At 43.5% G+C, this 22,011-nt stretch overlaps 1 protein-coding gene across 4 annotated transcripts in view; it reads right to left on the reverse strand.

Annotated features, from left to right (window-relative positions):
* Nucleotides 1-21,804, reverse strand: part of RAD54B (RAD54 homolog B) — a 78,662-nt gene extending 56,858 nt beyond the window's left edge. For 3 of the 4 annotated variants that reach the window (XM_056522504.1, XM_056522505.1, XM_056522503.1), the window contains exons 1-3: nucleotides 21,375-21,804; nucleotides 16,383-16,516; nucleotides 11,600-11,747 (exon numbers count right to left, since the gene is read on the reverse strand). In XM_056522504.1, coding sequence (XP_056378479.1) covers nucleotides 11,600-11,747; nucleotides 16,383-16,505 — 271 coding nt within the window. In that variant the 5' untranslated portion in view covers nucleotides 16,506-16,516; nucleotides 21,375-21,804. Of the gene's footprint in view, nucleotides 1-11,599; nucleotides 11,748-16,382; nucleotides 16,517-21,374 lie in introns of those variants that run through there. The other variant, XM_056522506.1, reaches the window with a different exon arrangement.
* Between the last annotated feature and the right edge of the window lie 207 nt (nucleotides 21,805-22,011).

Consider the following 22,011-nt stretch of genomic DNA (forward strand, 5'->3'; position numbering starts at 1 on the left):
TGCCGATCCATACACACGGAAGCAAGAAGGAGACCGGGACCAGCAGACCGAAGACAGATATCGGAGAAATGGGGGAGCCACAAAAGTTGAGTTAAAGGGGTACTCCGCTGCTCAGCATTTGGAACAAACTCGTGACATCATAGCCCCGCCCCCTCATGACATCACATGCAAGTCTAAGGGAGGGGAGCGTGATGGCTGTCGCGCACCCTCCCATAGACTTGCATGGAAGGGGTGGGGCGTGACATCATGAGGGGCGTGGCTATGACGTCACGATCTCCCGTCACCTGCTCTAGCGTCCGGAACAATTTGTTCCAAACGCTGAGCAGCAGAGTACCCCTTTAAGTTTTTTTTACTTTTTTCAAGCCGAGCACAATGGAATCATAAGAATTCCCACTACTACTTTAAAGGGGTATTCCAGGAAAAAACTTTTTTATATATCAACTGGCTCCAGAAAGTTAAAACAGATTTGTAAATGACTTCTATTAAAAATCTTTCAGTACTTATGAGCTTCTGAAGTTAAGGTTGTTGTTTTCTCTCTAAATCCTCTCTGATGACACCTGTCTCGGGAAACGTCCAGTTTAGAAGAGGTTTGCTATGGGGATTTGCTTCTAAACTGGGCGTTTCCCGAGACAGGTGTTGTCAGAGAGGATTTAGCCAGAAAAGAACAACCTCAACTTCAGAAGCTCATAAGTACTGAAAGGATTAAGATTTTTTTTTATAGAAATCATTTACAAATCTGTTTAACTTTCTGGAGCCAGTTGATATATGAAAAAATAATTTTTTCCCTGGAATACCCCTTTAATCTTTAAAGGGGTACACCGGTGGAAAACTTTTTTTTTTCAAATGAACTGGTGCCAGAAAGTTAAACAGATTTGTAAATTACTTCTATTAAAAATCCTTTCAGTACTTTTTAGCAGCTGTATGCTACAGAGGAAAATCTTTATTTTTTTAATTTCTTTTTTGTCTTGTCCACAGTGCTCTCTTCTGACACCTGATGCCCGTTTCAGGAAATGTCCAGCGCAGGAGAAAATCCCCATAGCAAACCTATGCTGCTCTGTATAGTTCCTGACACGGACAGAGGTGTCAGCAGAGAGCACTGTGGACAAGACAAAAGAAACTCAAAAAGTAAAGAATTTCCTCTGTAGCATACAGCTGCTAAAAAAGGATTAAGATTTTTTAATAGAAGTAATTTACAAATCTGTTTAACTTTCTGGCACCAGTTCATTAAAAAAAAAAATTCCCTCAGAGTACCCCTTTAAGGTTAGGTTCACACTACGGTATTTCCGGTGATGCAGAATCCTATGGGATTCTGCTGCACAGTCTACACTTCGAAATTTCAGTGGCACATATTCTGCCAACAAAAGTATGATCTCACTCTTAGGCCGAAACCGCACAGAAGACATTGCCGTGTATGATTCAGTGGGCGCACGCCAAATCTCCTGCTCCTGGATCTCCGTGTTCCCTGACCTTGCTCTCTGCAGCTGCTTCAAAACTACAACTCCTATCATGGACAGAAATCAGAATGCTGTCAGGGCATGATGGGAGTTGTAGTTTTGCAACAGCTGCAGAGCCACAGGCTGGGGAACAAGGCCCTAAAGTGCCCCTATTTGGTTCTCCCCAGGGGTCAGGCTGGGCGGTACAGTTGTCAAGGCAACCATACAACAGCCCTTAATTAGCACCGGTCCTGGGTACGATTTGGCATTGAATCATTGCCTTGGTAACCATCACCCAGCATATTCCCAGTGAGCAATGCCAAGAATTATGGATTTGGGGACATTTTATTTTGTCTTTAATGTATTTTATTTTATTTTTTTTGCACCACTTTATATGTGTTAAAACCTGGATATATTTTTCTTACATTGTTCACCATGAATGAATGAATAAACATTCTACAAGTTGTTACAATTATGTGGATATCAATTAGACATATCAAAGAAAGTCAGGATACAATGATTCAACATGGAGCAATACTGGAAAGAAGTCACAGAAGATCGTGGTTAGAGATGAGCGAACTTACAGTAAATTCGATTCGTCACGAACTTCTCGGCTCGGCAGTTGATTACTTTTCCTGCGTAAATTAGTTCAGCTTTCCGGTGCTCCGGTGGGCTGGAAAGGTGGATACAGTCCTAGGAAAGAGTCTCCTAGGACTGTATCCACCTTTTCCAGCCCACGGGAGCACCTGAAGGCTGAACTAATTTATGCCGGAAAAGTCATCAACTGCCGAGCCGAGAAGTTCGTGACGAATCGAATTTACTGTAAGTTAGCTCATCTCTAATTGTGGTAATAACAATTAAAACTTAATATTTAATCCATTTCATATCAAATAAATTGTCCTCAAAATAACAAGATAGTAAAATACCAAAAACTAAGAAATATAGTACATGCAGAAAAATGCCAGGGTCACAATACTCAAAGCATGGGGTACCAAGGACAAACATGGAAGGCCCATAGATTGACCCTCACCTGACTAGCCTGGAATATACATCAATTCCTGCAATATGAAACATAATCATAATATATTGTCACATAAGTCCCAACGTGTTTCCCCCCTATTTTTAGACATATAGCCTAAACAATGCAGGGTTCCTCAGGGGACAACTTAGCAGGAAAAACAATACAAACAGATATGGCTGCAAATAATGTCAACTGCCAAATGAAAATAAATAATCCAATAGGGACGACCCACTCAGGTACCAATGATCATAATATGGTGTAGGATAGCACATTTTTTCAAATTCAACTGGTGCCAAAAAGTTAAAACAGATTTGTAAATTACTTGCAATCAAAAAGTCCCATCAAAACAAAAATGGTACCAGTAAAAACTACAGACCACAGCTCAAAAATAAGCCCTCATATAGGCCCATATGCAGAAAAAAAAAAAGTTATAGGGGTCAATTTTAAACATACTAATTTTGGTGCATGTAGTTATAATTTTCTTTTTAAGTCGTAAAATAAAAGCTACATAGACCCATGGACCTACAGAATAAATATAAGGTGTCATTTTGTACCGAAAAGTGCTCTGCGTAGAAAAAAAAACGTATTTTCAATTTTGTCCCACCATTTTTTTTTTTTTGTTTTGCCATAGATTTTGTGGTGAAATTACTGATGTCATTACAAAGTAAAATTGGTAACGCATAAAACAAGCCCTCATATAGGTCTGTAGGTGGAAAACTGAAAGGGTTATGATTTTTAGAAGGTGAGGAGGAAAAAACTAAAGTGCAAAAACTGAGTCCTTAAAAAGGGGTATTCCAGGCAAAACCTTTTTTTATATATATCAACTGGCTCCGGAAAGTTAAACAGATTTGTAAATTACTTCTATTAAAAAAATCTTAATCCTTCCAATAGTTATTAGCTTCTGAAGTTTTCTGTCTAACTGCTCAATGATGATGTCACGTCCCGGGAGCTGTGCATGATGGGAAAATATCCCCATAGGAACTGCACAGCTCCCGGGACGCGAGTCATCAGAGAGCAGTTAGACAGAAAACAACAACTCAACTTCAGAAGCTAATAAACTATTGGAAGGATTAAGATTTTTTTAATAGAAGTAATTTACAAATCTGTTTAACTTTCCGGAGCCAGTTGATATATAAAAAAAAGTTTTGGCCTGGAATACCCCAGTCTTGAAAAACTAAGGATAGGGGATAAGTTTCAGATCGCGAGGGGTCCGACCGCTGGGATCCTGTACAGGGCCCTGGCATCCTGCGGGAAGGGGGCGTGTTGATCACTGCACGAAGCGGCGGCTGACACGCCCCCTCAATGCAACTCTATGGCAAAGCCAGAGCGCTGCCTTCGGCAATCTCCGGCTCTACCATAGAGCTGTATTGAGGGGGTGTGTCGGCCGCCGCTTCATGCCGTGGTCAACACGCGCTCTCGGGCCAGCGAGCCCGGGCCCCCCAGCGGTTGGACCCCCCACGATCTGAAACTTATCCCCTATCCTTAGGATAAGGGAAACGTTTTTCAGGACTGGACTACTCCTTTAACTCCTTCATGACCTGGGGTTTTTCCACTTTCGTTTTCTCCACCTTACCTTTAAAAAAAATCATAACTTTCAACTTTTCACCTAAAAATCCATATGATGTCTTATTTTTTGCGCCACCAATTCTACTTTGTAATGACATCAGTAATTTTTCCAAAAAATCTACAGCGAAACTGAAAAAAAAATATCATTGTGCGACGAAATTGAAGAAAAAAAAAACACCATTTTGTAAATTTTGGGGGCTTCCGTTTCTACACAGTGCATTTTTCGGTAAAAATGACACCTTATCTTTATTCTGTAGGTCCATACGGTTAAAATGATACCCATTTATATAGGTTTGATTTTGTCGGACTTCTAGAAAAAAAATTATAACTACATGCAGGAAAATGTATATGTTTAAAATGGTCATCTTCTGACCCCTATAACTTTTTTATTTTTCTGCGTATTGGCCGGTATGAGGGATCATTTTTTGCGCCGTGATCTGAAGTTTTTTGCGCCGTGATCTGAAGTTTGTATTGATTGGACTTTGATTGCTCTTTAATTTTTTCATGATATAAAAAGTAATAAAAAATACGCTATTTTGAACTTTGGAATTTTTTTACGCGTACGCCATTGACCGAGCGGTTTCATTAACAATATATTTTTATAATTCAGACATTTCTGCACGCGGCGATACCACATATGTTTATTTTTATTTACACTGTTTTTTGAATGGGTAAAGGGGGGTGATTCAAAAGGGGTTAAATGGGTTAAATGACCTTTATTCACTTTTTCATTCCCTTTTTTTGCAGTGTTTATAGCTCCCATAGGGACCTATAACACTGCACACGCTGATCTTTTACATTGATCAATGGTTTCTCATAGGAAATCTCGCGATCAGTGCCACGCGCTATTAGCCACGGGTCCCGGCCGTTGCTAGATGCCGGGCCCGACCCGCTATGACGCAGGGCCACCTCACGTTATAGAATGGGAGCCGACCCATGACGTACATGTAGGTCATAGGTTGGGAAAGGGTTAAATGGGCACTGTAAAGCATGCAAAAGCAATAGGTTTTGCAATTGCTTCCATTAAACAATTTTCAGTATTTAATACTTAAAAAGCCAGTCAAAAAACTGCCCCCCTGCCTCCTGGGATGCATACCAGCCTGGCTGTGTCCACTCGTTATCACCTACGTCATGGACCCAGTTCATGATTGACAGGTCTGCAGATCAAAAGCTGCTGTGATCGGCTCCCTCACTGTCTGTGTTTACTTCACAGTCTCCTGTGTGAGGAGAAGGGGGGAGGGGCGGGAGTACACTGCTGCCTGTGAGCAGATGATGAAAGAAGCTGGGGACTGAATGGAGGATTTTTTGTTTAAAAAGTAAGTGTCTCTGCATGTATATATGTTTGTGTGTGGATATATGTGTAGGTGTGTAAATCTGTGTTGTCTAGGTAATGTGCATGAATAAATTAAGTCTGTGTGTGTGTATATCTAATACAGGGGGACTACAATCATATGCCTCCAGCTGTTGCAAAACTACAACTCCCAGCATGCCTGCACAGCCAAATGATGTGTGGACATGCTGGGAGTTGTAGTTTTGCAAAAGCTGTAAGCACAGTGTGTGTGTGTATATAGCATAAAACCAGAAAGGAAAGGGTTACAGATGCTCACTCCCAAGACCAGTGACTGAGAAGAGTGAGTGGGTGATCTGACAGGTACGCTTTAAGGTGTTAAAGCAGGGGTCTCAAACTCCCGGCCTGCGGGCCATTTGTGGCCCACGGAACGAAAGTTTGTGGCCCGCACCAGGTATATGTAATTTGTATTGCCCAACGCCCGGGACATGCAGTTCCGGGTGCCGGGCAGGTAACTTCTTCAGGCATTTAGCCCTGCTTCGGGCAAGCAGCGCTAAATGCCGGAAGACTTCACCTACCCCGCCCTCCTTCGGCTGGCCGGCCGGCCCGAGTCTAATAAGGGACGTCGCGCATGCGACGTCCTTTCGCAGACCCACACAGGAGAACGTCAGTGACGTCACTCGTCAGGCTGCCGCCGGAGAGGAGCAGCGCAGAACAGGTTAGTGTGTCAATGTGTGTGTGTGTGTGTGTGTGTGTGTGTGTGAGTGTGAGAGAGAGAGAGAGAGAGAGAGTCGTGGGGGGGGGGGGGGCGGCGAAGACAATGCTACCGAATGTGGGAACCTGCTGCCCACCGAATGTGGGAACCTGCTGCCCACCGAATGTGGGGAACCTGCTGCCCACCGAATGTGGGGAACCTGCTGCCCACCGAATGTGGGGAACCCCCAGAAGTAGCACCCCCATCATCCGTCAGCTCATGCTATATTACCACACAGGGTAGGGGGAATGGGGGGGTTGCAGGTGGATGATGGGGGTGCTACTGCTGGTGGGGGGTGTTGCTGGTAGATGATAAAGGGCGCATGATGGGGGCATTATATGTAACAGGCACATGCGGCCCGGCCTCACCCAGCTGCTACCTCCAGTGGCCCCCGGATAATTTGAGTTTGGGACCCCTGTGTTAAAGGGAACCAATCATCAGATTTTACCCTATATAAAAGCTTGGCAAAGCATTATATAGGGTAAAATCTGTTTCCCCACCATCCCCGGGGGACACTCCTGCCCCCAGGGATGGGGAGGACATGAACTTATAAACTAGTCACCGCCATGGCCGTAAGTAGTCCACTGGACGGGGAGCTCCTCTCACCTATTCCCATTCTTCAGCCGGCAGTGACGCCCCTACGCTTGATTGATGGGCCGCATCATCGCCCTGCTCACTGAACAGATGAAGCAAGGTGATGACGCGACCCGTCAATCAAGCAGAGGGGGCGTCGTTGTCGGCCGGAAAACGGGAGTAGGTGAGAGGAGCTCCCCGCCCAGGGGACTACTTACGGCTGCAGCGGTGACTAGTTTATAAGTTCATATCTTCACCATCCCGGGGATGGTGAGGATACAGATTTTACCCTATATAATGCTTTGCCAAGTGCATTATGCATTAGAGAGTGTGTGTGTGTGTGTACGCTAATAATTTATGGCAGTGCCTAACATGCGTTTTCAGAGGACAAGAGAAGAAAAAGGGGGAATTAAAAAAATTTAATAAAAAAATCCACTAAAACGTAACCTTTATTAGTGATAATATCTGAAAATCATACAATAAGCTATCAGCAAGTCATGTAGGTCACAAAAAATACAATAAAAATAGCAAGACCATAGTATAGTGGGCAGGGGACATGACATTATATCCCTTATAAACTCTATCCCAGTGTTTTTCAAACAGTGTGCCTCCAGCTGTTGCAAAACTACAACTTCTAGCCTTTGGCTGTCTGGGCATGCTGGGATATGTAGTTGTGCAACAACTGGAAATGCATTGTTTAAAATAACACTGCTCTATCCAAAAACTAGACCCTACCTAGCACAAAAGGAACCTAACCGAGTTATCCCTGAACATAGTTATCTTAGATTTAGGACTCCAGCATGATATATATTTAAAAAAAAAGGCTTGCGGCCAGGACTGGTAGGGAGACCCCTAGTATTCATTTTTTCAAAGTGGAAAATTTTATAGTAAGAAGCATATTTTTTAATAAGATGCTATTGGAAAGTTATTCTGCATACATTAATCTATAATATATCCAAACATTTTTTTTTGATGAATGGTGCCCTTTAAAGGCCAAAGCAATCTATTATCAGAGCACAACCCTGGAAGCCTTAGGCTATGTTCACACGGCATTTACCACTGTAGCACTTGTGTAAATACATACTGTCCGGCCCTACAGGGGATTTGATATGGTCACTCCTGCTCTCTTTTAAGCTGTGTTCACACATTCGGGTTTTTAATTACAGTTGCTGAATACAAAGCCAGAGAGAGATCATAAATTGAAGTCACAAATAAAACAAAAAGAATGAGACTTCTCTTTTCAAGTCTTTGTATTCAGTATTTTCAATTAAAAACCTGATGTGTGAACACGCTCTTATATGCAGAAACAAGCCATGGTTGTCAAGGGAGTGGTTCTACCAATAAGTATATTTTAGGCTATGTTCTCAGGGTGGCATGTCCGTACAAAATATTTCTGTGCAGACGTTATACAGACAGCTCGGACTGCTGGGAAATGCACTGTCTCATAGACGGCAATGCACTTCCGAGCGGAATCCGTAAAACATTGAGCAGGTTCAATGTTTTTGCGCATGCTGGAATTAGGATTTCAATATCTGCCGCGATAAATTCTGCCGAGTGAATATAGCAGCAGAACCCATTGCAATCAATGGGATTCTGCTGCTGCGAAATGTCCGTGCAGAATATTCATGCGGAATTCCTTGTGGACATTCAGCCTTAAAGGGGTAGTCTAGGGGTGTATTGAATAAACCTAACAGCAAGAAATGTTACTCACCGGTTATGTACACACAATATTTTGGACGTGTACATCAGGATTGTTCCCCAAAAGTAAATCTGCAACATATACACCAGACAAATACCCCTGTATAGCCAGTGTTTGTTTTACAGTTTTTTGTTTACTTGTCTCAGACGGCAATGCAGTGGCTTATTGTATAGTAGGGATGTCCCGATACCATTTTTTTTTTTCTTTTAAAGACAGAGCACAAGTACCAAAAAAAATTTATTTTATTTTTTTATAAATAAGTAGTCGCTGATACCAATTAACAATACTTTTGTTCAATGTTATGCGACAGGGTTTTTTTTTTTTTTTAAATGGGAAAAGGAGGTTTTTTTATTTTAAGTTTTTATTAAAAGGAAAAGCTTTTTTTTATTTGAATTAAACTTTTTGAAAAGGAGGGCGATTCAAATTTTTGTTAGCAAATGGGTTAATTCACATTTATCATTATTATTTAAAAAAAAGTCACAATTTTTTAGTCTCCATAGGAGGACTATTACATGCAATTTGTAGATAGCATACACTGATCAATGCTATGCCATAGCATAGATCAGTGGTATCGGCGCTCCTTTACTACTGCCTACTATAGGTGGCTGCAGGACAGGAGAGCGGATTGGACTGCACGTAGCACGGGAAGGGACCTCCAGCCGTCCTCTCAGCCAATTGGGACACAGTTATTTTATCATCCCTGAGCTAATTGGAAGTTAATTTCAGAACTTCTAGACGCTGAGATCAACTTTGATCACAGCGTCTAAAGGGCTAATGCCGGACATCACCGTGATCGTTGATGCTTGGATTTAGCCACAGGTCCCGGCTATGACATGTGCTTAGCTGCTGAGCGCACTGCATAGTTCGGTAGCGTGCACAGGGCACCTCCGTGATTCCAGATGGCAGGGGTCCCTCCGGCAGGTATCAGGGAAATTTGCATGAGTACTCAACTCATACATACAAGTACTCGTGCAAATATCCAGTATCGGCCCCAATACCGATACCAGTATCGGGACATCCCTATTGTATATTATTATTGATTTATTTTTATAGCGCTCTTGGTTCCAGGGCAGTGTATATATGATAAAGGTTACAATACATCATGCAAGTACAATGATTGTAAGACAGTAAATGACAGACTGATATAGAGGGAGAAAGGGCATACAATCCACATATGTATAGGAAAGTGCAGACTGATGAGCCCTCTAGTACAGTAAAAAAATAAATCTTCCATCAGGACAATGGCTAACTTGTGGCTATGCTTGGCATATGCACAAAGAGCTTTCCCAGCACATATGCCGAACGTATACATAGAACGCAGTGCGCGTATGGCTTTAAAAGGGGTACTCCGCTGCTCAGCGTTTGGAACAAACTATTCCGAACGCTGAAGCCGGCGTCTGGAGCTTGTGACATCATAGCCCCGCCCCATCATGACATCACGAGCTCCCGGCGCCGGCTCCAGCGTTCGGAACAACGCTGAGACGCAGAGTACCCCTTTAAATCCCTAGCAGCCACAGTGTCCATGATCCTGTAACTCAGTGGTCTCAAACTATGGCCCTCCACGAGTAGCAAAACTTCAACCCCCAGCATGCCTGGACAGCCAACATCTGGAGCGCCACAGTTTGAGACCACTGCTGTAACCCCATTTGGTATTTGTTCATTGTCTTTCAGCATTGACATTACGTAGATCCATGTGAATGCTACAGCCAATCACTGGCCTCAGCCATCTTATGCCATACATCACCACTGAGGCTAGTGATTGGATGCAGCTGTCACATGACTGTACAGCATGTTGGTGCAAAAAAATAAAATTAAATAAAATTTCACGAATGGCATCACTAGAGTGACAATGAATAAATCAGGTTAGTAGCGGTCATTTTTAAAAATCTTATAGCATTTTCTTCCATCACATTCATTTAAACTCCTGGACTACCCCTTTAACCACTTAATGACCAGGTCTGCTAGGGTTTAAATGGCACTGTCAGATACAATAACTTTTGATATGTTATTAAGCATGCAAAAACAACATGTTTTACAGTTGTTTTTATCAGAAAATTTTCAGTATTTCATACTGAAAAAGCCTGTAAAAAAATTGGCCACTAGGGGTCCCCCTGCCTCCTGGGACACATATCAGTCCTGCAGTGTCCATCGGTCATCGACATGTCATGGACACCATGAGTGATTGACAGGGCTGAAGGCAGGTCCAAGGCTCTCTGCGAGTCAGAGCAGAATAAGGGAGGGGGAGGAGTCATCACTGAGGAGAAGAGATGGACACGCCCCCTGACTCTGCATGGACAGAAACCTCACTAAGCAATGATGCCAAGTAAATAAAGGTGATTCTGAGAGAAATATAAGTCAAAGATCAGGATGAGGTACTGAGCAACATAGAATAGGGTTTTTGTTTGTTTGTGTTTGTGTGTGTGTGTGTGTGGGGGGGGGGGGGGGGGGGGATCTGACAGATAAGCTTTAAGGATGAAGCACCTTTTTCATCCTCACATTACAAGAACCAAAACTTTTTTTTCCCCAGCGATGTACAATTCCTATATTTTTTTTTATGACAATCCCCTTATGGTTAAAAAAAAACCCACACACATTAACTTAATAATTAGGGTTGTTATAACCATTGCCTTAACAAATAGGATTAATTTCTCTTGCATTTTTTTTTTTTTTGCAACATAAAACCATTTTATGTGAATACTTTTTTCTTTTTAAACCCAGTTGAAGACTACACAATGCGATCTGGTTCCTATAACACAATGCAGCATACCAAAGCATTATTGCCTTTTAGTAAAAGCTGACATAACTGGCTGGCAGGCCTGTAGGTCTTTGTTAGGCCTCTGGCTACCATGGCAATCATTTGGTGGCCCCAAGAGTGCCTCTGTTTAACCACTAGGGTACTTAAAGAGGCACTGTCATTATGAAAACTTTTTTAAATTTAGTAGTACTACTGATAATTTGACTTTTCAATATACATTTATAATAAAATATGTAAATTTTACTTAAAAAAAATTAATTAAAATTAAAATAGCCGCCACTAGGGGTCATCCATTTTTATGCAGACAGACTACACTGTATTTTGCAGCATTCTGAATACCGCCGTAAAGTGTGTAGGTATCCAGTATAGGAGATCACCATTGCACCACTACAGCCTTCAGATGTTCCTAAACTACAACTCCCATGATGGGGTTACATAGGATTCGTGCCTGTGCCAACACAATTAGAATAACATGCATTATTCTGCAGAAAAGTATAAAGCAGCCCTTACCTGTAGGTGGTCTAAACCTGGAAACAGCAGCGACTACAGACTTCTGGGTTGTGGCCACAGGTTTAGCAGCTTCTACTTCTCCAGGAGATATTAGGTCACCTCTGCAGCTTCGTTCAAAGGCTTCTGAAGACACATTGTCATTCTTGGGCTTTACCAATAAAACAAAAATTAACAACATTATGGTTTTGGGAGGAAGACCAGCAAACAAATTAAAAGGTGTATTCTCAGTGTCTAATTGGCGGGGTACCAACAATTGACACTCCTGACGATCAACTGAGCATGGTTCAGGCATAAACGCAATAAATAGGGCCATTCATTGTGTATTTAAAGGAGCTGCGGCTCTGATGATCAGAAATTGATAGCCTCTCCTGAGGCTAGACCAACAATGTAACAGTCCTGGAAAACCTCCTTTAATATTCCAGCCTGCAACTAATGAACTTAAAGATGTACATCATACAAATGTGTAATAAAGACCTCAAATAATCCTAGATAATCCTTCCAACCACACCCAGCTTAGGCTAAATTCACATTGCCGTTGTCCCGATGGATCCCTTTGACTTCAATGGGGTACAACGGGGATCCGGTAATTTACGGGAGTTTAGCAAAGAAAAAAATAGTGCATGCGCTATTTTTTTTACTCCGCTCAACTCCCGTCACCCTGACGGACTTGCTGACGGAGCTCCGTATAATGCAGCCCAACGGCAATGTGAATGAGCCTTTATACATTTAAAAAGTACTCCGGTGGAAAACTTTTTTTTTTTTAAATGAACTGGTGCCAGAAAGTTAAACAGATTTGTAAATGACTTCTATTTAAAAATCTTAATCCTTTCAGTACTTAGCAGCTGTATGCTACAGAGGAAATTCTTTTCTTTTTTAATCTCTTTTTTTGTCTTTTCCACAGTGCTCTCTGCTGACACCTCTGTTCATGTCAGGAACTGTCCAGACCAGCATAGGTTTGCTATGGGGATTTTTCTCCTGCTCTGGACAGTTCCTGATACGAGCATCAGGTGTCAGCAGAGAGCACTGTGGACAAGACAAAAAAGAAATTCAAAAAGAAAATAATTTCTTCTGTAGCATACAGCTGCCAATAAGTACTGAAAGGATTAAGATTTTTAAATAGAAGTAATTTACAAATCTGTTTACCTTTCTGGCACTAGTTGATTTAAAAAAAAGAAAAAAAAATGTTTTCCACCAGGGTACCCCTTTAACCCCTTAAAAGGGGTACTCCAGTGAAAACCTTTTTTCTTTTAAATCAACTGGTGGCAGAAAGTTAAACATATTTGTAAATTACTTCTATTAAAAAATCTTAATCCTTCCTGTACTTATTAGCTGCTGAATACTACAGAGGAAATTCTTTTCTTTTTGGAATGCTCTGATGACATCACGACCACAGTTCTCTCTGCTGACATTATTATAATAATAATAACGCTTTATTTATTGTTGTCCTTAGTGGGATTTGAACCCAAGTCCCCAGCACTGCAAGGCAGCAGTGCTAACCACTGAGCCACCATGCTGCCCTTAGCATACATCTGCTATGCATGGTTGCTAAAATGGACAGAGATGTCAGCATAGAGCACTGTGCTCGTGATGTCATCAGTGTTCCAAAAAGAAAGGAATTTCCTCTGTAGCATTCAGCAGCTAATAAATACTGGAAGGATTAAGATTTTTTTAATAGAAGTAATTTACAAATATGTTTAACTTTCTGATTTAAAAGAAAAAAGGTTTTCACCGGAGTACCCCTTTAAAGGGGTATTCTGCCCCTAGACATCTTATCCCCTATCCAAAGGATAGGGGATAAGATGTCAGATCACCGCGGTCCCGCAGCTGGGGACCCCCGGGATCCCCGCTGCGGCACCGCGCTATCATTACAGCACAGAGCGAACTCGCTCTGTGCATAATGACGGGCGATACGGGGGACGGAGCAGCGTGACGTCATGGCACCGCCCCTCGTGACATCACGGCCCGTCCCCTTAATGCAAGTCTATGGGAGGGGGCGTGACGACCGCCACGCCCCCTCCCATAGACTTGTATTGAAAGGGGCGGGCCGTGACATCACGAGGGGCGGAGCCGTGATGTAACGATGCTCCGGCCCTTGTACCGCCCATCATTACGTGCAGAGCGAACTCGCTCTGTGCGGTAATGAGAGCGCGGTGCCGCAGCGGAGATCCCGGGGGTCCCCAACAGAGGGACCGCGGCGATCTGACATCTTATCGCCTATCCTTTGGATAGGGGATAAGATGTCTAGGGGCGGAATACCCCTTTAAGGACACAGCGTTTTTCCATTTTCATTTTTTCCTCATCACCTTCTAAAAATCATAACGCTTTCAATTTTGCACCTAAAATTCCATATGATGGCTTATTTTTTGCGCCACCAATTCTACTTTACAGTGACATTAGTCATTTTACCAAAAAATCTACGGCGAAACGGAAAAAAAAAAACATTGTGCGACAAAACTGAAGAAAAAATTTCATTTTGTAACTTTTGGGGGCTTCCGTTTCTACGTAGTGCATTTTTCGGTAAAAATGACACCTTATCTTTATTCTGTAGGTCCATACGGTCAAAATGATACCCTACTTATATAGGTTTGATTTTGTTGTACTTCGGAAAAAAATCATAACTTCATGCAGGAAAATTTATATGTTAAAAATTCTCATCTTCTAACCCATATGACTTTTTTATTTTTCCACCTATGAGGACTCGGGCCGGTATGAGGACTCATTTTTTGCGCCTTTTTGTTCTGAAGTTTTTATCGGTATAATTTTTGTATTGATCGGACTTTGATTGCTTTTTATACATTTTTTCATTATATAAAAAGTGACCAAAAATACACTATTTTGGACCTTGGAATTTCTTTGCGTGTACGCCATTGACCATGCAATTTAATTAATGATATATTTTTATAGTTCAGACATTTCCGCACGCGGCGATACCACATATGTTTATTTTTATTCACACATTTTTTTTTTTTTTTTATGGGAAGAGGGAGTGATTCAAACTTTTAATAGGGAAGGGGTTAAATGACCTTTGTTAACTTTTTTTTAATTTTTTTTTTTTTTGCAGTGTTATAGGTCCCATAGGGACCTATCACACTGCACACACTGATCTCCTATGCTGATCCCTGATCTCCATAGCTTTGCAGGGATCAGTCAGATAGGGGCTCGATTGCTCAAGCCTGTAGTTCAGGCTTGGAGCAATCAATCGACGATCGGACGCCGCGGAGAGAGGTAAGGAGACCTTCGCCTGCATCCCAGCTGAACGGAACATCACGATTTTATCGCGATGTCCCGATCAGCCCGACTGAGCTGCCGGGAAGTGTTTACTTTCGTTTTCAGATGCGGCGGTCAACTTTGATCGCCGCGTCTGAAGGGTTAACAGTGCGCGGCACAACGATCGGTGCCGCACGCCGTTAGCCCAGGGTCCCGGCTATCGTTAGCAGCCGGGACCGACCTGGTGTGATGTTTTTCACACCGGGACCGGGCTTAGGGCATACAGGTACGCACTAAGTCCTTAAGAGGTTAAAGGGGAATTCCAGGAAAAAAACTATTTTTTTATATCAACTGGCTCCAGAAAGTTAAATAGATTTGTAAATTACTTCTATTAAAAAATCTTAATCCTTTCAATAATTATCAGCTGCTGAAGTTGAGTTGTTCTTTTCTGTCTGGCAACAGTGCTCTCTGCTGACATCTCTGCTTGTCTTGGGAACTGCACAGAGTAGAAGAGGTTTGCTATGGACATTTGCTTCTAAACTGGGCGGTTCCCTAGACACGTGTCATCAGAGAGCACTTAGACAGAAAAGAACAACTCAACTTCAGAAGCTCATAAGTACTGAAAGGATTAAGATTTTTTTATAGAAGTAATTTACAAATCTGTTTAACTTTCTGGAGCCAGTTGATATATATATAAAAAAAAACCTGGATAACCCCTTTAAGGTTGGCTCATCCAAGCTTGCGCGATTTCAATGGGGAACAGGAAATAGGCTGCTGCCAGGCACCTCCGACAGCAGTGTATTTCCAGGATCAGGTGTGGAAATTCCACAGGCCCAATCCTTTTTTACTCTGATATCTGCTAAGAGATAGTCTGCAGGTCCCCATACACACAAAATAGTCAGGTGGTTCGGTTGACTTATCTTTGATGTGTAGGGGGGGCCTTTAAGTCCAACTGAGAAAATAACAATAGAAGATAAAGTAAAGTAAAGTTTTAGAGATGAGCGAACTTGCAGTAAATTCGATTCGTCACAAACTTCTCGACTCGGCAGTTGATGACTTTTCCTGCATAAATGAGTTCAGCTTTCAGGTGCTCCGGTGGGCTGGAAAAGGTGGATACAGTCCTAGGAGACTCTTTCCTAGGAATGTATCCACCTTTTCCAGCCCACCGGAGCACCTGAAAGCTGAACTAATTTACGCAAGATAAGTCATCAACTGCCGAGCTGAGAAGTTCGTGACGAATCGAATTTACTGTAAGTTCACTCATCTCTATAAAGTTTCTCACTGACAAAGGAAGTGTTTTCCAAATATTGTGATTTTTATAAATCAATATTTCCCAACCAGTGTGCCTCCAGCTGTTGCAAAACTACAACTCCCATTCTGACTTTTATAAATATTTCCCAATGTTTACAACAGTGTTTCCCAATCAAGGGGCCTCCAGCTGTTGCAAAACTACAACTCCCAGCATGCCCGGACAGCCATAGGCTGTCCGGGCATGCTGGGAGTTGCAGTTTTGCAACAGCTGGAGGCCCCGTGATTGGGAAACACTTGTAAATAGAAGAGTTACTGTAGTCATTACCTTCAATGTTGCAGTCACATTTCCCACAGCTACATGTGTATTCACTTTAACAGGTGGAACAAAGCGAGGCCTTTTTGCTGCATTCCCAGCGAGCTGTTGGCTTGGAGCTGCTGATCTCCTCATTCTGAGTCTTTCTGCAATAAATAAAGGCGCGCCGTTATACTACAAGGACAACAAGACAGAACAAATATTTGCGCAAAAACGAATATTTCCACAACTACATAAAAATAGTAAAATTAGAGCAACTGGATTTTTGAGTAGATTCCGCAGCATGAAGAAAACATATTTCCGAATTGATTTTCCAATAACCCATCCATCCACACTGCGGAGTTTAAGAACTCTGGACCCTTCTATCGGCAGGAATTCCACGCGGACTGCACTGCAGTCAATGGGGATGCCGCAGGTCTGCTCCGTCCTAATGCAGATGGATTTTGGCGGCAGAGATTCTGTAGTGTGAATGTCAGGCTGGGATAACACAAGGGGGGAGATTTATCCAAACCTGTGCAGAGGGGAAAGTCGACCAGTTGCCCATAGCAACCAATCAGATCGCTTTTTTCATTTTTAAAAAGGCCCCCGAAACATGAAAGGAGCACTCTAATTGGTTGCTATGGGCAACAGGTCAACTTTTTCTTTACAAAAGGTTTTGATAAATTTTCCCCAATGGCCCTCATTTACTAAGAGTGTTGTTAAGTTTTCTTTGTGGGTTTTAAAGGGGTTGTGCGCTGCCCTGACTTTTGAAGTTCATTACTCCGAACACTGTGTGCAGACTTCCGTGTTCGCAGCCGCCGGGCGCGACGTCTCGCTCGGGCCCTCGCGACGCCTCGCCCGAGGCGTCACGAGGGGGGCGGGCGAGGCGTCACGAGGGGGCGGGCGAGGCGTCACGAGGGGGCGGGCGAGGCGTCACGAGGGGGGCGGGCGAGGCGTCACGAGGGGGCGGGCGAGGCGTCACGAGGGGGCGGGCGAGGCGTCACGAGGGGGGCGGGCGAGGCGTCACGGGGGGGCGGGCGAGGCGTCACGGGGGGGCGGGCGAGGCGTCACGGGGGGGCGGGCGAGGCGTCACGGGGGGGCGGGCGAGGCGTCACGGGGGGGCGGGCGAGGCGTCACGGGGGGGCGGGCGAGGCGTCACGGGGGGGGCGGGCGAGGAGTCACGAGGGGGCGGGCGAGGCGTCACGAGGGGGCGGGCGAGACGTCACGCCCGGCGGCCGCGAACACGGAAGCCCGCACACAGCGTTCGGAGTAATGAACTTCCGGATGCTGCGAGTGGAGCTCCAAAAATTACGGCAGCGCACAACCCCTTTAATTTCCTACAATTTATTTTCCACGGTATTTACTAAGGTTTCCCTACATTTTTTTTTTTTTTTTTTTTTTTTTTTTTTTTTTTTTTTTTTTTACACATGTTCTGATCTGTCTGGTTTTTCTCAGCTGAAATCCACCACATTTTCTGTGGAATCCTTAGTAAATATGTTGGGTTTTTGTGAAAATGTCGGGAAACACGCCCCTTTTTGGAGACCACACCCCCTTTCCCCCAGCGACCACACCCCTTTTCCGGGTTTTCTAAGCAAAATGGAGAGTTAGTCGGGGTTTTTTCAATTCTGGCGCAAATTCTAGAGCAGACAGAAGCTAGCACACAACCCGACAAAACATGTCGGGTTTGCAATAGTAAATGAGGGCCAATGTTTTTAAAAAGCCATACTCACTGTATGCTAAATTTTTTATTTTCTTTGGGGGGGCAAAAATGCTGCAGCCAGATGTCAGTCGGGAGTCAAGAGGGAAATATGAAACGCTGACCCCACATGGAGATTTTCTTTTGCCATTTTAGTCCACTTTTGTGGAGTTTTTAGGCTCAGGGGCAGTTTTCCAAAATCGCAGCATGTTGAGGGTATGCTGTTTTTTCAGGAGACCTTGACTATTTTCCTCCCATAGACTTCTATAGGAAGAAAAAAAAACGTAATTTGTATTTCAAATTGTCGTTTTTAACGGCGTTCCCCCACCTAGCTAAGTCTTTAATAGGAATCTTTGAACTACATGAAAAGTCACATGGATGAATTACATGACATGTAATGAAAGAAAAAACACCTATACTAACACATTGGCCCTCATTTACTATTGCAAACCCGACATGTTTTGTCTGGTTGTGCGCCAGATTGTGTCGCATTGCGCCAGCAATTCTGTCAAAATTTTTGCGCCAAAATTGAAAAAACCCTGACTAACTCTCCATTTTGCTAATAAACCCGGCCACCAGGGAAAAGGGCGTGGTCTCCAAAAAGGGGCGTGTTTCCGACATTTTCACAAAAAAACAACATATTTACTAAGGTTTCCACATAAAATGTGGTGGATTTGAGCTGAGGAAAACCTGACAGATCAGAACATGTGTAAAAAAAAGCAAAATGTAGGGAAAGTGGAAAATGTAGGGAAACCTTAGTAAATACCGTGTAAAATAAATTGTAGGGGATTAAAACCCACAAAGAAACCTACACAACACTCTTAGTAAAAAAAGGGCCAATATTTTTGAATAAACACCACGAAAACTGCATCTTGGGAGTGCTAAATGAGAGTTTTTTTTTCAGGTTAAGAAAAACCCAAACAAAAGTTCTGGGTTATCCCAGCCTGATCCTTACTTTTCAGATGTACCTGTCGCAGCCAATCCAGTGAAAGACAAGGAAAGGTTTTAAGGGGGTACTCCGCCACTAGACATCTTATCCCCTATTCAAAGGATAGGGGATAAGATGTCTGATCGGGGGGGGGGGGGGGGGGGGGGTGTGCTGGTGGGTGGCACCCCGGTGTTCTGAACATTTTTCCATTCATGAGGTGGCATGACAGGCGACCACACCTGCCATGTCTTCTCCCATAGACATGAACCCAGTGTTCAGAACGCTGGAGTGCTGCCTGAAGATCGCTGGAGATCCCAGCAGCCGGATCCCCTCCGCGATCAGACATCTTACCCCCAGCGCAGTGGTGTTGCCTTGACGACGACACACAGGGACGTTCATGAGCAACGTCCCTGTGCGTCGTTGTCAAGGCATAATGACGAAGGCCCGGGCAGTGGTCTTCAACCTGCGGACCGCCAGATGTTTCAAAACTACAACTCCCAGGATGCCCGGACAGCCGTTGGCTGTCCGGGCATGCTGGGAGTTGTAGTTTTGCAACATCTGGAGGTCCGCAGGTTGAAGACCACTGCCCTAGGGGATAAGATGTCCAGAGGTGGAGTACCCCTTTAAGTGTCTGATCGTGGGGGGCAGGGGCAGACCACTGGGACCCCAGTGATCTCCTGAATGGGACCCCAGCTCTCAGAGAGGAGCGTGTGCTGCAGATGGTACCCACTCCATTCATTTAAATGTACTCTGGCATCTCCAGCGCTCAAATGGGGCGTGTGCTGGCCAACCCCTTCACAGTCCTCAACTACCTCATTCATGGTACCCATTATGGCCCACCACTCATTGCTAGTCCACAGCATAGCTCCCCCTCTTATTCCTAGTCCTCAGAATGCCCCCCCCCCCCCCCCCCCCCATTCATTTTAGTCCATGGCACAGCTCCCTGTCTCATTCTTAGTCCCTAGCAATGATCCTCATCTCAGTCCTGGTCCCAAGCATGGCTCCGCATCTCGGTTCTGGTCCCCAATATTGCAGGGTTGTTCCATTTGGATAAGGGTGGGTTCACACTGCCTTAATTTCACTGTTTCCGTAACGGTGAGGTTTTTTATGTGGCTCACGGAAACATATGGTCAACTACACTATTGCGTACGCCAAAACAATACCTATACGTTATGACCATTTTTTTTTAAATAATGTAAGGCTGCATTTACACCACGTTTTTGCAATACAGTTCCCGTATACATTTTCAATGTGAAAACCATATGCATCGACTCTCCATGGAAAACCGTATGCCAAAAGATGCATCAGGAGGTGTCCGTTTTGCATCCTGTACAGTTTTGTCAGTTTTTTTTCCCCATACCCAAAACCGTAGTCTACCATGGTTTTTGGTGAAAAACTGTACTAAACCTTATCCTTTTTTTTTTTTTTTTTTAACATGGGAGTCAATGGGAACCGTACAGAACCGTATGTGCGTACGGTTCGCTCCAGTTTGCACTATACGTTTTTTTACTTTGCACAGTTTTTTTTCTTGGAATTTCAATCAAACAAGTGAAACTTTATTCAAAATGGAGTGAAAAGTTAGAAACGTATATGTTTTTTTCTTAAAAATTGCTGCAACCGGACATCAGTTTTCAAACCGTATACAGTTTTTAACTGTATACGGGTTGAAATTTGTACACACGTTTTGATACAGTTTAGTCCGGTTTTGAGGAATCAGTTTTTCATCAAAAACCTGATGCGGGAACTGTATTGCAAAAACATGGTGTGAATGCAGCCTAAGTCAATGAGAAATGCATAATGTTGCATGGCATACTGCAGCATCAGTTTTTTTAGAATCTTTTACGTATTTTTCCTATAAAAAGTATACATTAAATAAGACAGCAATAACATGGTGTGACTGCTCCCTAACATCTTTATGGGGCATCTGACAACATGAACCTCCCCAAAACAGAGATCCAGTGTATAAGAGGGGGACCCCTTCCCACCGCATGCCCACCGTGTGTGAATAGGCAGCGTATGATGCGGAAGGAGACCCCATTACAAGCAGTGTTACTATGCCCGCTGCAATAGAACTACAAATCCCAGCATGACGCCAATATATACTATAGCAGTGGTCTCCAACCTGCGGACCTCCAGATGTTGCAAAACTACAACTCCCAGCATGCCCGGACAGCCAACGGCTGTCCGGGCATGCTGGGAGTTGTAGTTTTGCAACATCTGGAGGTCCGCAGGTTGGAGACCACTGTACTACAGCAATGTGGTGATCCAGCTGTTGCAAAACTACAACAGATGAAGAACAAAACTATAACTGGCTGTCAGGGCATGATGGGAGTTGTAGTTTGGCAAAAGCTGAACAGCCCCTGGCTAAAGAACATACATTAAAAAACTTTACAATACTCACACCAAGGACCGATCAGACGTCACTGCTCAAACCTCCCTCTCTCCTCCCATCATGCATCACGACCCGCCAATTCCCTTCACTCAATGTAGAAATGTAGTTGTCATCTCTCTCCGGATAAATAAAGCTTATTGAAATGAGAGAAAAAAAAAGTCACCGAGAGGTCTTCTAGTTGCTATAGCAACGTGTTACAGGCCGGAGGAATGGTTGTATGTGGAGGTAGCACGCTCAATAAAGTTTATTGAAGGGAAAAAAAGCGCGAATAAAGATCTTTGGTGGGGGAAAAAAAAAGCAGCACTGCAGTAAATAGAAATACAGTGTCCCGAGACGATTATTGATGAGCCCCGCCCCCTGTGCAACCAAACTCCGCCCCAGTGACGTCATTCTGTCATGTGACTTGTGTGATGTAACTGTGTGCAGAGATGATGTCATGCTTCAGCGCTTGTAAAAATTAATCTAAAGTTTTCTTTTCTTTTTCATTTGAGTGGAAATAGCTTTTTGGAGCGTTTGGCGTGATCAAGGCTAGAAAAAAATGCCCCCAAAAAAATGACAATGTTAAAGGGGTACTCTTTTTTTTGTTGTTGTTTTTTTTTTTAATCAACTGGTGCCAGAAAGTTAAACAGATTTGTAAATTACTTCT

Source organism: Hyla sarda, chromosome 5 (assembly GCF_029499605.1).
Source record: "Hyla sarda isolate aHylSar1 chromosome 5, aHylSar1.hap1, whole genome shotgun sequence".
Classification (NCBI taxonomy): domain Eukaryota; kingdom Metazoa; phylum Chordata; class Amphibia; order Anura; family Hylidae; genus Hyla; species Hyla sarda.